Consider the following 17205-nt stretch of genomic DNA (forward strand, 5'->3'; position numbering starts at 1 on the left):
TGGAGCTCTTCGCAATCCTTTTGTGTTTTAACAACCTTGAACTATTCAATGTCATCAGCAAACCTGGCCACCTCGCTGCTCACACCTAGCTCTAGTTTGTTAATGAACAAACTAAAAGGCATAGGTTTTAGTACCAATCTTTGGGGGACTTTCACCATTTCCATTCAAAGAGCAGTCCATTTATTCCCACTCTCTGCTTCCTGATACTTAACCAATTTCAGATTCGCAAGAGGGTGTCTCCTCTTGTTCCATGGTTGCTAAGCTTATGCAGGAGCTTTTGGTGAAGTACCTTGTGGGAAGTTTTTGGGAAGTCCAAGTACACTTTGTCAACCGCATCATCTCTAGCTATGTGCTTGTTGACACTCTCAAAGAACTCTTTGAAAGGCAGGACTTATCCTTGCAGAAGCCATGCTTCAGTAGGGCTTGTTCTTCTAGGTGCTTGGCTGTTTTATCTTTAACAATACTTTCCACCAATTTTCCTGGGACAGAAGTTAAACTAACCAGCCTCTAATTTCCAGGATATCCCTGAATCCTTTTTTAAAAAAATAAATAAATAATTGGCATTGCCTTGGCTGTTTTCCAGTCCTCAAGTATGGTGGCTGAAATGAGGGACAAGCTACACATTATTGTTGCCAGTTTGGTAATTTCACATTTGAGTTCTTTAAGAACTCTCAGGTGGATGTAATTTGAACTTGCCAATTTGTCAGTTTTAATTTTGTCTGTTAGGCCTAGAACTTCATCCCTGAGACTATCTGTCTCAGTTTCTTGATCCCCACCCCCTCTTTCTTTTTTCCTTTTTCCTTCTGTGATTGAACTCCTTTTTGGGGACTTCTCTGGCTTTTTTCTGGCCTACGTAGGACCAGCCTGGATAGTTAGCCTTGGTGAAGACTTGATGTTTTCATCCCCCAAAAAGTTTTTGAGTTTCTGCTGAAATGAGGCTGCATTTTAATGTTGTATTTTAATCTTGTTTTTTAAGTTGTATTTTAATCAATTGTTTTATATCTGGTGTTAGCCGCCCTGAGCCCGGTCTTGGCTGGGGAGGGCGGGTTATAAATAAAAATTTTTATTATTATTATTTCTCAGACTCCCTTCCTGCAAAACTTAGTTCATTCACTGGGATTTGTCTTCTGTTGTGAAGACAGATGCAAAAAATTCTTTTAGCTTCTTTAGAGTCTCCTTATCCTTCTTTAGACTCCCTTGCCATCTAAGGGCCCAGTTGCCTCCTTAGAACAGGGGTCAGCAAAGTTTTTGTGGCTTGGGCCGGTTCCCGGTCCTACAGCCACTGCGGTGAGCCGGAGTATGTGTGCATGTATGCCTGCATGTGTTACTTTCTGTTTGCCACTGAGCAGCTGCTTAACAGGACTCTGTTTACATTCCAGACACATTCCATACTACTGGAAGTCTCACGGGAGATGAGAGACGGATGTGACGTTACTGGTTTCCTGTTCCTTTGTTTCAGTTGCTCTCTGCTTTCACAGAGAGAGGATGTATTTTTCTTTGCTGTCTGCGTAGCGAGAAATAAAACTCTTTAGCCATGTAGCCATAAATCTCATCACTTCCCTGTGCTGGAAACTCTGCTGGATGGGAATGTGCCTGAGGCCTTATCAGAGGCTCAGGTCGTTAATTATCGCCGGAGGTGATTCTGAAGGCTCGGCCGGAGGAATATGAGTTTTATCAGCTTGGCCGAACGGAGATCCTGACAGCATGCGCAAACACTATTTCTGGCACTCCTTCCAACACGGAGGAGGCATGCACAGCTTCCCATTGGCTGCAAGAGCTTCCTGCAGCCAATGGGAATCCGGCCAGCATCGCTGAAGGCGGTCCCTGCTCTGCTCTGTGCTGGTTTAGCGCGGCGCACAGGAACCGACTGGGCAGTGGGGGTCCATGGGCCAGTTAAATGACCCCCATGGACCGCTTGTGGCCCATGGGCTTTAGGTTGCCAACCCCTGTTTTAGAAGATCTCCTGCTACAAATGTCCTTAAGGAACTTCTTGTTTTTAGCAACGCACTCCTCAGATTCTCTTGTAGCATACCTTACAGTTTGCTTGCCCCCCTTTTTTGCTTTTTGCCAAAGTTTATGTTCCTTTTTGTTCTCTTCATTGAGTTGCAGCGGAATTTGTCAGAATCGAAATTTCCACGACAAGTCATTTCATGCCAATATTGAGTTGCTGTTGCTTCTTCTTCTTCGTTTTTTTTAATTAATCTGCTAATGGTTGACTGTGCGTGTTCCAGTTTTCAGAATTTGGGCATACAGTGCGTAAAGAAGAGAGAGCTCAAGGAATCGATCGTCTCCCGGATCACAAAGCAAATCAACCCCTTCAGTGGTAAGTAACTGCGGCAATTTACTTTGCCAATGTTTTATTCAATGGATTCATTTATGGGATGCTCGTTTTCTCAGAATGTGCCAAGCCATGTTAAGGGGCAGGCTGGAGCAGCTACGTGTCTGTGGAACTCCCATCCCATTAGATGCTCAGCTCAAGTATTTCATGCATTTGCTGTTGAAGATGTTGCTTCAAATAATGCAACAAATAGTATGGCAGGGCTAGGGAATATCAGGCCAGTTTGGCACACACACACCCCGCAGCCACACCCTCTTTCCTGAGTCCATATTGCCCACTGGCCTTGCTTCACACCCTCGTTTAGTGTTTTTGCCAAGCTGCAATTTGTCCTTGGCTCTGATAGAATGCATCTTGTTTGCCAGCGGAGGCTACTCCCATCAGGGTGAAGGGGGCACAGTTTCGCCTTCACAGAGCTTGGTAGGGAGGAGTTGTTGTTGAGTCGTTTAGTCGTGTCCGACTCTTTGTGACCCCATGGACCAGAGCACGCCAGGCACTCCTGTCTTCCACTGCCTCCCGCAGTTTGGTCAAACTCATGCTGGTAGCTTCGAGAACAGTGTCCAACCATCTTGTCCTCTGTCATCCCCTTCTCCTTGTGCCCTCCATCTTTCCCAACATCAGGGTCTTTTCCAGGGAGTCTGTTCTTCTCATGAGGTGGCCAAAGTATTGGAGCCTCAGCTTCACGATCTGTCCTTCCAGTGAGCACTCAGGGCTAATTTCCTTAAGAATAGATGTGTTTGATCTTCTTGCAGTCCATGGGACTCTCAAGAGTCTCCTCCAGCACCATAATTCAAAAGCATCAATTTTTCGGCGATCAGCCTTCTTTATGGTCCAGCTCTCACTTCCATACATCACTACTGGGAAAACCATAGCTTTAACTATACAGACCTTTGTCGGCAAGGTGATGTCTCTGCTTTTTAAGATGCTGTCTAGGTTTGTCATTGCTTTTCTCCCAAGAAGCAGGCGTCTTTTAATTTCATGACTGCTGTCACCATCTGCAATGATCATGGAGCCCAAGAAAGAAAAATCTCTCACTGCCCCCATTTCTTCCCCTTCTATTTGCCTGGAAGTGATGGGACCAGTGGCCATAATCTTCGTTTTTTTGATGTTGAGCTTCAGACCATATTTTGCGCTCTCCTCTTTCACTCCTCATTAAAAGGTTCTTTAATTCCTCCTCACTTTCTGCCATCAAGGTTGTGTAGGGAGGAGGGAGGAGGGAGGGAGGAGGATGGGGGACAAAACTATAGATAGTGGACTCCACCTGTAATTCGCTCTGTCTCTACCTTCTGTGCCCCTCCTAGCCCTTCCACCTTCCCAGATCCAATGTCTGGGAATGTCTCCCAGACCAGCCACCCCTGTCATCTGAATGAGCTTTGACCAGTAGCTCGATGAAGGATAGGGAAGGGTGTTTGAGTGCGTCGAAGCTAGCCTACTTTACAAAGGTAATGTTTGCATTAATTGCTCCACCCACCTTTGCTTCTGGCCCCACCCACCATGGACATGTGAACCTCAGAAAGTTGCCCAGAAGGAAACCAGGTCCTCATGCTGAAAAACACTCCCTACCCCCTGGTCTCATGGGAATGAAGTATTAGGGAGGACAACCTGAAACTGGAGGTCAGAGTCAGGGTTACTCCAACACTTCATAGTATAGGCATTCTCTGAAGTTATTTTAAGTGAACATCTAAAAATGTAAACTTTACTGTATACCTGGGATGTCCCCCCTCCTTTTTTTAGGGAGTTCTTTTCTGAACATCATTAGTTTTCCTTGCTGTGAAACGGGTATTTTGCGTTTCCCAAAACACTCTCTCCATTTTCTAAAAGTGTCCCTGGGCTGAGAAAGATTGGGGTGTTGGTTTCTGCTCTCTTCACTGTGCAGCGAAGTGCTTGTCACTAGACAATGTTTACATTCCACAGTCAGAGTTACTGTTGGGTTTTCCCATGGGAAAGGGAGACTGGATGTGACGTACACTGGTTTCCTGTTTTTCACTGTCCTTTGCAGTTCAGTGTGTGCTTTAGAGGAGAGAGGATGCTTTTCTCTGGCAGAGGCAAGATGTTTTTTCTGTAACATACCAGCTTTGAAGTGTAAATAAAGCAATATACAGTATGTAGCACGTACTCCTCATCCTTCCGCTGTGCACGGGACACTGCTTATCAACAACATTTGGTTATGGGCCCAGAAGTCGAATCGGAGTGCCGGCAAAGGATCGGAATGCAGGGGGACAGATCGGAACGGAATCTGCTCTGCGTGTCAAGATGATTGATGAGGTATGTGCTACTGCTCCGGGCAGCCTGCCAGCTTCTAATTAATGGCTTTATGGCTGGACTTTGAACTTTTAAAGCCGTTTGCCGGGCAAAGTTACTATGCGGGGAAATCGAAAGTAACTTTTAAAAGTGCTCTTGGAGGAAAGCAGCTGCAGAAAATAGTGACGCAGCACTATTTATGGCAGCAGAGAGAAAGCACTTTAGAACTTTCCTTTTGAACTTGCCTTTGGAATGAGGTTTGAAGCAGCTGCAGTTAAGCAGAATGGCACAGGCTCACAGAGGCTGTTTTGAACTTGCCTTTGGTTTGAAGCAGCTGTACACAGACACAGCTTGTATAAAGCAGCCTGATTTAAAGCAGCAGAGATGACACAGAAGGCTAATGCCAGAGTCATGATGGCCCTTCAGGATGCTTGTGGAATTCCTAAGCTCAATAAGAATAACTATGCGGACTGGGTTCTCTATGCAGAGGCTATTCTGCGGAAAGAGGGTCTGTTTGAAGTTATTACAGACACCCCCCCAGCTCCAGTTACAGATGCATGGGAAGCTAAAGATTCCAAAGCAAGGGGAACTCTTACATTGATAGTACCCCAGAAGAGCTCTGTCTATTGCGTGATAAGACCTCAGCCAGACAAATTTGGGACGCTTTGAGAGAGGCTCACTTGAGGACAGAAGCTGGATCCACCATGTTTTACTTTAACAAGCTGCATAATATGGCTCTTGCTGAAGGTGGAGATGTGCGTATACATCTGATGGAGATGCAGAATCTGAGACATGAGCTGCAACAGAGAGGACTCAACTTTCCAGAGGCTGTGTATTCCTTCATGATACTACAATCTTTGGGTTCAGGTTGGGAGTCTGTTGCGACTCAGATTGCTGTACAGCCTACTGCTCAGCTGACAGTGGACTATGTTACTGCCGTGATTCTGAATGAAGCAGACCGCCGGGGTGCTGGCTGCATGGGCAAGTGGGAGACTTCACAGACGTCATCCCATAGTGCAGTGGAACCACCAGATGGCGCCAAAGCTTTGAAGGCAGTGAAATGCTACTCGTGTGGACGTCTAGGCCATATGAAGAGGGAATGCAAATATCCCAGGGCCAAGACAGAGCAGCGCAGTGGAAGCTCATCGCGTGGAAGAGGCCAGAGCAAAGGCAAAGGTCCGGTGTCCAGGACAACGCAGCCCAAGGCAATGGTCTCACGCTTCACTCCAAAAGTTGCAGAGGTCCAGAAGACGTCTAGATCTTTCTTCGTTGTTGATTCAGCGGCGACCCATCACATGTGCAACGATAAGCGACTGTTCGTGTCTTTTACACCGCAGGAAGGTGCGATTCACCAGGCGGATGACCACACAATCCCCAGTAAAGGCTACGGAACTGTTGTTCTTCACAGTTTGGACTTATCGATACAGAATGTGCTTTATGTGCCGGATGCCAAACATAATCTGCTCAGCGTTGGACAGCTGAATGAGCGGAATATTGACGTTTCCTTTAAGAACAAAAGGTGCATCATCACAAAGAAAAATGATTATGTATTGTATGCTGAATATGTTGATCGTTTGTATGTTTTGTATTATGATGATGTTGTGCAGGATGACACTTGTTGCATTGCAGGTTCTAACAAAAGTTTGCATGCAGAATGTATTCACGATTTTCATCGAAAACTTGGTCATTTGCATTTTGAGGCAGTATCTAAGATGCCTCCCTTGGTTGAAGGTATGACTATTAAACCCTGCAGGTACCACATGAAGTGCAAGGCATGCGCAGCAAACAAGGTGAAAATGGCTGCGAAAGGTAAGGTGTCTAGTAGGCAAGCTACAGAACCATACCAAATTGTTCATGCTGATTTGGTTGGACCACTAGCGCCCTCTTTGGGAGGAAACAGGTACTTCATGGTTCTCATTGATGCATTTTCCAGGTATATTTATGTGTACAATCTCAAGCAGAAATCAGAGGCTTTTCCTAGGTTCAAGGAATTCTGTGCTTGGTTGGAAAATGTGCATGGTAAGAAGGTAAAGACTCTTTTCAGTGATCGCGGGGGAGAATTCACTTCTCAGCAGTTTGAAGCTTTTCTGACTGAGAAAGGAATTCAACACGATTTGTCTAGTCCTCGCTCGCCATGGCAGAATGGACTTGCGGAACGAGCAAATCAGACATTGCTTCAAGGGTTAAAAACCTTGCTGCATGATGCAAACCTTCCAGAGAGTTATTGGGCCGAAGCTCTCTCATGTTTCACTTACAGTTATAATCGCAGGTTATCTTCAGCGATTGGTTGTACCCCGTATGAGAAGATGTTTGGCAAGAAGCCATACATCAAACACATGAAAATTTTTGGTTCTGACATGTGGGTTCACTCACCACAAAACTCCAAGTTAGACAAGCGTGGATTGCATGGTATCTTTCTAGGTTATCAGAAAGGTTCTTACAGAATAATGATGACTGACTCAAAGGCAATTAAGCTCACAAGAAGTGTTGAGTACAATGCCAAGTGGGGGGAGAATGTGGGAATTTTCCAATGTTATCCTGATGACAGTGATGAGACTGAGGATAGTCAAAAGCAACCACAACAACCCACACCCACTGATGAAGGTTCTGATTCTGAGTCTGAAACTGAATCGGGTGATTCAGAGGATTTCAAGAGTGCGAAAGCCTCTATGCGACCCTCTGAAAGCTCTGATCAAGAATTGGAGGAACCATTGTTCACAATAGGCCACTTTTCTCCTAAAAAGGAAGAGGAAAGTGTTGAAGACCTAAGGCTAATTCGCAGGTCACAAAGAGCCACAAAAGGCAGACCTCCAAAGAGATTTGCTGATGAATTTGCTAAGATAGCAGTAACAGATGTTAAAAGCTCCAAGAAGGTATTTGAACCTTCAAGTTTCCAAGAAATCCAGGATTTGGATTCAAAGGAAGCTGAGCCATGGTTAAATGCAATGAAGGCTGAGCTTGATTCCTTGGAAAGGAACAAAACATGGGACCTAGTTCCAGTAGTTCCAGGAATGAAATTGCTTGGAAGCAAATGGGTCTTCAAAGCGAAGACTGATCAAAATGGCAAGATAGTCAGACACAAAGCCAGATTGGTAGCCAGAGGTTTTGCACAGGTACCAGGTGAAGACTATCACGAGACCTACTCACCCACAGTGAGGTATGAGAGCATTAGGCTTATGCTCAAGCTAGCTGCAGAGGAGAATCTACACATTAGTCACCATGATGTGAATACAGCTTTTCTGTACGGATCTCTAGATGAATCACTTTATATGCTTCCACCTGATGGCGTACAGGTAAAACAGGGATTTGTTTGTGCTCTGAAGAAGTCCCTTTATGGTCTCAAACAAAGTGCACGGTGTTGGCACACAAAACTCACTGAAGTATTGTTTTCTCTAGGTTTTAAGCAAGGGAAAGCTGATCCATGTGTATTTGTCAAAGAGGAGGGGCAAAAGAAACTGTATTGTTTGTTTTATGTTGATGATCTTTTATTCTTTTGGAAGGATGTCACAATGTACAATAACGCCCTAGCTCAACTGAAAGAGCACTTTGACATGAAAGATCTTGGTGAGGTAAACAACTACCTATCTCTGGAAATAGAGAGAGATCAAGATGGTAACATTCTAGTACACCAGTCACGGAAAATTGCTGATGTGTTAAGCAAACTAAACCTGATGGATGCTAACCCTGTAGACACACCGATGACAACAGGTTATCAGGTAGATGACACTGAAGAAGCATTTTCTGACACTACACTGTACAGAAGTGTGCTAGGCAAGCTAAACTTCATTGCCAGATGTTCAAGACCAGACATTGCTGTTAGCTGTAATTTGCTAAGCAGACAAGTCAACAATCCTACTGTTAAGGATTGGAAAGCTCTGAAACGCATAGCGCGGTATTTGAAAGGCACTATGCATTACAGACTGAGATTTAACAATCAGAAGTCTGGTGGTCTTGAAATATTTGCAGATGCAAGTTTTGGAAGTGACACTACAGACAGGAAAAGTACGTCTGGAGTTTGCTATATGTACAATCAGGGTCTATTTGATTGGTCATGCAAGAAGCAAACAACAGTTAGCTTAAGTACTTGTGAAGCTGAACTGAATGCACTGTCTTATTCACTTAAAGATTGTGAATGGTTGTTACAATTGTGCAAAGACATGAAAATTCCTGTCAAATGTCCAATCCAGGTTTACCAGGACAACAAAGCATGTTTGGCTTTGCTGAATTCTGAAGGTTGTAAGCAAAGCACGAAGCACTTGCAATTGAAGTTGCAACATGCTAGGGAACGTATTCAGAAGGGACTCGTAACGGTGTCCTATATGCCAGGTAATGAAATTCCTGCTGATGTATTGTCCAAGATTGTATCAAGGGATCAACACTGTACCTATGTGCAGAGGTTGGGTTTGTACTGATATTGTACGAACACGCTGCCCAGTGATGTTCACAGAAAGGGGGAGGATGTTGGTTTCTGCTCTCTTCACTGTGCAGCGAAGTGCTTGTCACTAGACAATGTTTACATTCCACAGTCAGAGTTACTGTTGGGTTTTCCCATGGGAAAGGGAGACTGGATGTGACGTACACTGGTTTCCTGTTTTTCACTGTCCTTTGCAGTTCAGTGTGTGCTTTAGAGGAGAGAGGATGCTTTTCTCTGGCAGAGGCAAGATGTTTTTTCTGTAACATACCAGCTTTGAAGTGTAAATAAAGCAATATACAGTATGTAGCACGTACTCCTCATCCTCATCCTTCCGCTGTGCACGGGACTACTGCTTATCAACAACACTTGTTTGCCAGCGGAGGCTACTCCCATCAGGGTGAAGGGGGCACAGTTTCGCCTTCACAGAGCTTGGTAGGGAGGAGTTGTTGTTGAGTCGTTTAGTCGTGTCCGACTCTTTGTGACCCCATGGACCAGAGCACGCCAGGCACTCCTGTCTTCCACTGCCTCTCGCAGTTTGGTCAAACTCATGCTGGTAGCTTCGAGAACAGTGTCCAACCATCTTGTCCTCTGTCATCCCCTTCTCCTTGTGCCCTCCATCTTTCCCAACATCAGGGTCTTTTCCAGGGAGTCTGTTCTTCTCATGAGGTGGCCAAAGTATTGGAGCCTCAGTTTCACGATCTGTCCTTCCAGTGAGCACTCAGGGCTAATTTCCTTAAGAATAGATGTGTTTGATCTTCTTGCAGTCCATGGGACTCTCAAGAGTCTCCTCCAGCACCATAATTCAAAAGCATCAATTTTTCGGCGATCAGCCTTCTTTATGGTCCAGCTCTCACTTCCATACATCACTACTGGGAAAACCATAGCTTTAACTATACAGACCTTTGTCGGCAAGGTGATGTCTCTGCTTTTTAAGATGCTGTCTAGGTTTGTCATTGCTTTTCTCCCAAGAAGCAGGCGTCTTTTAATTTCGTGACTGCTGTCACCATCTGCAATGATCATGGAGCCCAAGAAAGAAAAATCTCTCACTGCCTCCATTTCTTCCCCTTCTATTTGCCTGGAAGTGATGGTACCAGTGGCCATAATCTTCGTTTTTTTGATGTTGAGCTTCAGACCATATTTTGCGCTCTCCTCTTTCACTCCTCATTAAAAGGTTCTTTAATTCCTCCTCACTTTCTGCCATCAAGGTTGTGTAGGGAGGAGGGAGGAGGGAGGGAGGAGGATGGGGGACAAAACTATAGATAGTGGACTCCACCTGTAATTCGCTCTGTCTCTACCTTCTGTGCCCCTCCTAGCCCTTCCACCTTCCCAGATCCAATGTCTGGGAATGTCTCCCAGACCAGCCACCCCTGTCATCTGAATGAGCTTTGACCAGTAGCTCGATGAAGGATAGGGAAGGGTGTTTGAGTGCGTCGAAGCTAGCCTACTTTACAAAGGTAATGTTTGCATTAATTGCTCCACCCACCTTTGCTTCTGGCCCCACCCACCATGGACATGTGAACCTCAGAAAGTTGCCCAGAAGGAAACCAGGTCCTCATGCTGAAAAACACTCCCTACCCCCTGGTCTCATGGGAATGAAGTATTAGGGAGGACAACCTGAAACTGGAGGTCAGAGTCAGGGTTACTCCAACACTTCATAGTATAGGCATTCTCTGAAGTTATTTTAAGTGAACATCTAAAAATGTAAACTTTACTGTATACCTGGGATGTCCCCCCTCCTTTTTTTAGGGAGTTCTTTTCTGAACATCATTAGTTTTCCTTGCTGTGAAACGGGTATTTTGCGTTTCCCAAAACACTCTCTCCATTTTCTAAAAGTGTCCCTGGGCTGAGAAAGATTGGGGACCCCTGGGTTACAAAAGCACAATCAGAAAGAGGGAGCTCTGAACAGGCAAATTGGAGTCAAAGAACTTGGAGTGACAGGGTTCTGTCTTGCTGATGTGACACACTATTGCCTAATTGTGAATTGTACAACATGCTGTTGAAGAAAATGGATGGTTGCAGAGAGTCACAGCAGAGCATAGGAAGTTGACTTGCACCAGGTCAGACTATCTGTCCATCTAGTTCAGTATTTTCTTACTCTGAAGGGATGCGGGTGGCACTGTAGTCTAAACCACTGAGCCTCTGGGGATTGTCGATCAGAAGGTCGGTGGTTCGAATCCCCATGAAGGAATGAGCTCCCGTTGCTCTGTCCCAGCTCCTGCCAACCTAGCAGTTCGAAAGCACGCCAGTGCAAGTAGATAAATAGGTACCACTGCGGTGGAAAGGTAAACGGCTTTTCCATGTGCTTTGGCACTTGTCATGGTCCTCCGTGCACCAGTAGCGGTTTAGTCATGCTGGCCACATGACCCTGAATAATAGTAATAGTAATAATAATAATAATAATAATAATAATAATTATTATTATTATTATTTATACCCCACCCTCCCCAGCCAAGACCGGGCTCAGGCTAACAACCAATTATAAAAACAAGTTGATTGAAATACAACTTAAAAGACAAGATTAAAATATAACATTAAAACATTAAAATGCAGCCTCATCACAGGAGGAGAAAGGAAAAAAGAAAGAGGGGGAGGGAATCAAATTGATTCCAAGCCAAAGGCCGGATGGAACAACTCTGTCTTACAGGCCCTGAGGAAGGAAATCAGATCTCGCAGGGCCCTGCTCTCATGAGACAGAACGTTCCACCAGGCCGGAGCCAGTGTTGAAAAGGCCCTGGCTCTGGTTGAGGCTAATCTAACTATCTTAGGGCCCGGGACCTCTAGGTTGTTGCTATTTATGGACTGTTTGTGGACACATGCCGGCTCCCTCGGCCTGAAAGCGAGATGAGCACCCCAACCCCATAGTCACCTTTGACTGGACTTAACCTTCCAGGGGTCCTTTCTCTCTTTTTTGCCTTACTCAAGCAGTGGCTCTCAGACAGAGACCTGTATCATCACCTGCTACCTGAGCCTTTTTAGCAGGAGATGCTGGCAATTGGTCCTCAGACACAGTCATTACCTAAAGGGGATCATGAAGTACATCACAGAATTGCTTCCCTTACCACATGATGCTGAACTGAAAGGTTGAACTCATCATACGACGGCCACTTTGCCACCCACAAGGCAGAGAGGGTGGTGGGACAACTTCCACCCACTTGCCGTGCGTCGAGTTGGCAAGGCTTTAGTCATGCCACCAGCCCTCTGCCATTGACTCATACTTGCAGTGATATGTTTCCTTTTGGCAATGTCCAGTCTCTTATCTGGTGTGGGTGGGGAAGGGAAAAGGAAAGAGGTAGAAGAGGAAAACCAGAGGCTCTGTAAACTGGGCTGTGCAAATTCTCCTTTATTCCCAATGTGTTGTTATTCCTTTGGATTTGGGTGGTGCTTTTAAGCGTTCAAGTGCTTTGCATGCTTTGTCTTGTTATGTTCCTAACATCCAGCGCAGGCCGGGGAAAGGTGAGGCTTGGCTAAAAGGGGCTTTGAAGGCACCACCAATCACCGGTGCCTTCAAAGCACCTTCTGCGGCCCTTTCCAAATCATTGACGATCACCTGCTTATTGGGCTGCCCACCTGTCTAAGTTCACCTGCTGGGGTCTTGGAGGTCAAAGATCTGGTCCACTGGGCTGAAAAGGTTCACTAGCCGTGCCTTCCAGTATTCACTTTAGATAAGGTAAAGGGACCCCTGACCATTAGGTCCAGTCGTGACCAACTCTGGGGTTGCGGTGCTCATCTCACTTTATTGGCCGAGGGAGCCGGCGTACAGCTTCCGGGTCATGTGGCCATCACTTCTGGCGAACCAGAGCAGCGCACAGAAACACCGTTTACCTTCCCACCACAGCGATACCTATTTATCTACTTGCACTTTGATGTGCTTTCGAACTGCTAGGTTGTCAGGGCTGGGACCGAGCAACGGGAGCTCACCCTGTCGTGGGGATTCGAACCGCCGACCTTCTGATCGGCAAGTCCTTGGCTCTGTGGTTTAACCCACAGTGCCACCCGCGTCCCAATTCACTTTAGATAGGTCAGTATTATTAATATTGTAGTAAGGAAGAGAGCTTCAGTTCAGTGATGCAGGCTGCCAGCCAGCCACACCCCCCTCAAAGGCACTCCATTCCTTCACTTCTCCCTCACCAGTTCCCCATTCCCCTACTTCCCGCACCCTGTGACCAATGAACGTACTTACTGGACTGTTTTGGTTTGTTTGTTTTTTGTAGTACTGAGCATAATTCTCCCCCGCCATGCTCCCATTTGCAGGACCACCAGTGTCCCATGAACAGTGTGTGAGTGGAGAAGGGGTCTCTGAGGAGGAGGGAGCAAAATATACTGTTTTGGGAGACTTACTTATTTTTTGGCAAGGTGGTTCAAGGCTAGCTGTTTGTCTGGTTGGTTGTTTAAGTGCCTAACGCAGGCTTCCTCAACCTCGGCCCTCCAGATGTTTTGAGACTACAATTCCCATCATCCCTGACCACTGGTCCTGCTAGCTAGGGATCATGGGAGTTGTAGGCCAAAAACATCTGGAGGGCCGAGGTTGAGGAAGCCTGGCCTAACACTTGACATTGGGATTACATTACATATTGTTCGGCAATTTAGACTACACCTCATTCTGTATTTTCTTGCACCTTCTATGCCAGAGATCATTAAAATATAATTTCTGCACATGCGTGGTTTTCCACATTCTATCCCCCCTGATTGATGGTGCGGCCCTTCTTTTCCTTCTCTTATGACTGAACCAAGTCATGGTTTGGCTCAAACTTGTGTTTGGGGCAGTCCATGGTTTAGCCTGCTGTCTCGGTTGAGCTGCTGATTCTATCCATTTGCTGTGGGGATACAAAAGTGTGTATTTCATTATCTTGTACATGTCGTTGACTCGCTTTGCATTTTAAAATTTAAGAAATCTTATAAATCAATGAAACGTTCCAGTTCATTTAGCAATCTGTGTTTTTGTTTTTTAAAAAACCCAAAACCAAAATCTGGTTAGTTAGTTGCAATAAATAGATGAGTAAATGGTTTCTTTCTTTCTTTCTTTCTTTCTTTCTTTCTTTCTTTCTTTCTTTCTTTGAGAATGCTGAAGGAAGCCCATAGTTTCCCTTAAATGTGACATAACCCACCTACTCAGACTCAGAACACACTGGGATTTTAAGGAGTTTCTGTCTCAATTTTTGTTACATTTCAGATTTTACTTTTCCTATGGTTGAATATGTAGTTTACAAAAATTCATTAACAATAATGTACGGCATTTCAACAACTTCCAGTATACGAAATCTTAGTTAACATATTCAATGCCATTGTCGGAGTTCTGTTGGGATCGCACCAGAACAAGTACACAATATAGTGAGTTGCTCTCATGGACATATTTAAGGAACATGTGGACTGCTTGGCTCTGAGCTATTGAGTTGCGCATGTCATTATTATTTTGGTACTGTATATATTATTTAATGTTTCATGTATTACAAATGGTTGAAATGCTGTACAGTCAAACCTTGGTTGCCAAACCCCTCTGTTTTGGAACATTTCGGCTCCCGAATGACGAAAACCTGGAAGTAAACCTGCTCCGGTTTTGGGACAATTTCCGGAAGCCGAACATGCTACGCGGCTTCTGTTTTGAGTTTCCCTATTATATTGAGGCTTCTGCGTTCAGTTTTTAGTTGTCGAACGTTTTGGAAGACGAATGGCTTTCCAGAACGGATTACGTTGTATGAGTGAGGTTTGACTATGCATTGTTGTCAATGAGTTTTTTGTAAACTACATACAGTGGTACCTCAGGTTACATACGCTTCAGGTTACAGACGCTTCAGGTTACAGACTCCGCTAACCCAGAAATAGGACCTTGGGTTAAGAACTTTGCTTCAGGATGAGAACAGAAATTGTGCTCCGACGGCCCGGCGGCAGCGGTAGACCCCATTAGCTAAAGTGGTGCTTCAGGTTAAGAACAGTTTCAGGTTAAGAACGGACCTCCGGAACGAATTAAGTTCTTAACCCGAGGTACCACTGTACAGAGTTGCAGCTTTGAAACGCAGAAAGGCCTGAGCAAAGCGTTCGCCAAACAGGTGGGATTGCTTGAAGTTCGGCAGAGGAGGGAAGAGTTGTGGGTTTCGCTTTGCTTTGCGCAACTCGCGCCAGGGCGTCACACAGGCCTGCGCCAGCTCTCTGCGAAAGCTCCCCTATCTATCACACTCTGCGGCTCTCCTACAGTTCACTGCAATCGTTCCACCGAAACTGACACGTCACGGGGAGGCTGTGATCATGAGGAAGCAGCCCTCTCCTCTGTGGGATTGGCCGTGGTTAATGAGCTCGCTAGCGAAGCACAAGCTTTCAGTGGGAATGCCGGTAGAAACAGAGATTAAGCCGGCGGGTGTAGGAGGACAGCTGTCAGCAGAGATATTGGAAGGAGCCTCCCGGTCCGATTCCACTTCGAATGCCACTTGTGGCTGAGGGTGGAAATTGAATAACAGATTAGGGCTACCTGCTTTCATGCTTTGGTTGTGGGCTGGAAACATCTCGCTGGAAGACAGAGAAGCAATCACACTCCCTGAATACACACTATACATTTAAAGTTCCCCACCCCTTGCAAGAATCCTGGGACCTGTAGTTCATTGAGGGTGCTGGGAATTGTAGCTCTGTGTTGGATGAGTTCCCAGGGTCCTGGTGGGATGTGGGGAAATGTTCTTCCAATGCAGTGTGTACATATATGGGGAGTGATATAATTTCATTAGAACAGTGTTTCCCAAAGTGGGCGATAATAATAATAATAATAATAATAATAATAATAATAATAATAATAATAATAATATTATTTATACCCCGCCCATCTGGTTGGGTTTCCCCAGCCACTCTGGGGGGCTTCCAACAAAAGATTAAAATGCAATAACCTATTAAACATTAAAAGCTTCCCTAAACAGGGCTGCCTTCAGATGTCTTCTAAAAGTCTGGTAGTTGTTTTTCTCTTTGACATCTGGTGGGAGGGCGTTCCACAGGGCAGGTGTCACTACTGAGAAGGCCCTCTGCTTGGTTCCCTGTAACTTGGCTTCTCGTAGCAAGGGAACTGCCAGAAGGCTCTCGGCGCTGGACCTCAGTGTCCGGGCAGAACGATGGGGGTGGAGACGCTCCTTCAGGCATACTGGACCGAGGCCGTTTAGGGCTTTAAAGGTCAGCACCAACACTTTGACTTGTGCTCAGAAACGTACTGGGAGCCAGTGTAGGTCTTTCAAGACTGGTGTTATGTGGTCTCGGCGGCCGCTCCCAGTCACCAGTCTAGCTGCCGCATTCTGGATTAGTTGTAGTTTCTGGGTCACCTTCAAAGGTAGCACCACATTGAGTGCATTGCAGTAGTCCAAGCGAAAGATAACTAGAGCATGCACCACTGGCAAGACAGTCCTCGGGCAGTTAGGGTCTCAGCCTGCGTTCCAGATGGAGCTGATAAACAGCTGCCCTGGACATAGAATTGACCTGCGCCTCTATGGACAGCTGTGAGTCCAGAATGACTCCCAGGCTGCGCACCTGGTCCTTCAGGGGCACAGTTACCCCATTCAGGACCAGGGAGCCCCCCCCCCCCGCCCCCTGTCCCCCCCAAACAGCACTTCTGTCTTGTAAGGATTCAGTCTCAATCTGTTAGCCGCCATCCAGCCTCCAACTGCCTCCAGACACATATTGCCCCCTGGGGGGCACTAGAACAATCTAAGGGGGGGGGTAGTGCAATTGGGGGGTGTTGAATAAAAATAGGGGGGCGGTGAAAGCATAAACAAAAAAGAGAAGAGAAATATGAAAAACCATTCATACGTGTATAGTCTGTTTTGTAATGACGCTAACGGCCAGGTCAGGCACCATTGTGGGGCAGTAACAGTGCCCCCCCCCCGCTCGATCTGGCAGCCATGCTGGAGGCGAGGGCTTTCCCTGGGTTTGGGTGAACCCTTTTTGACTCCCCCCAGACCCAAGAGGCGGATCGTAGTTTGCCTGCCTATTTGGTCAATGGCAGGCGGGCTGCAGTACCTTCAGTGTGTCTTAACTAGGTCTCTCTAGGGCCAGGGCCTTTTCAGTACTGGCCCTGACTTGGTGGAACGCTCTGTCACAAGAGACTAGGGCCCTGCGGGACTTGACATTTTTCCGCAGGGCCTGCAAGACAGAGCTGTTCCGCCTGGCCTTTGGTTTGGACTCAGTCTGACCCTTATGTCTTCCCTCCCCTTATGGTTTTGATCTATGGGCTACTTTTAAAATGAGGCAG

At 46.0% G+C, this 17205-nt stretch overlaps 1 protein-coding gene across 2 annotated transcripts in view; it reads left to right on the forward strand.

Annotated features, from left to right (window-relative positions):
- The window catches only part of REL (REL proto-oncogene, NF-kB subunit), a 60568-nt gene that overhangs the window by 26200 nt on the left and 17163 nt on the right, over nt 1–17205 (forward strand). For both annotated transcript variants that reach the window (XM_081854741.1, XM_081854740.1), the window contains exon 4: nt 2232–2323. In XM_081854741.1, the coding sequence (XP_081710867.1) occupies nt 2232–2323 (92 nt within the window). The remainder of the gene's footprint in view (nt 1–2231; nt 2324–17205) is intronic.

Source organism: Podarcis erhardii (assembly GCF_964252035.2).
Source record: "Podarcis erhardii genome assembly, chromosome: 3".
NCBI classification, from domain to species: Eukaryota; Metazoa; Chordata; class Lepidosauria; order Squamata; family Lacertidae; genus Podarcis; species Podarcis erhardii.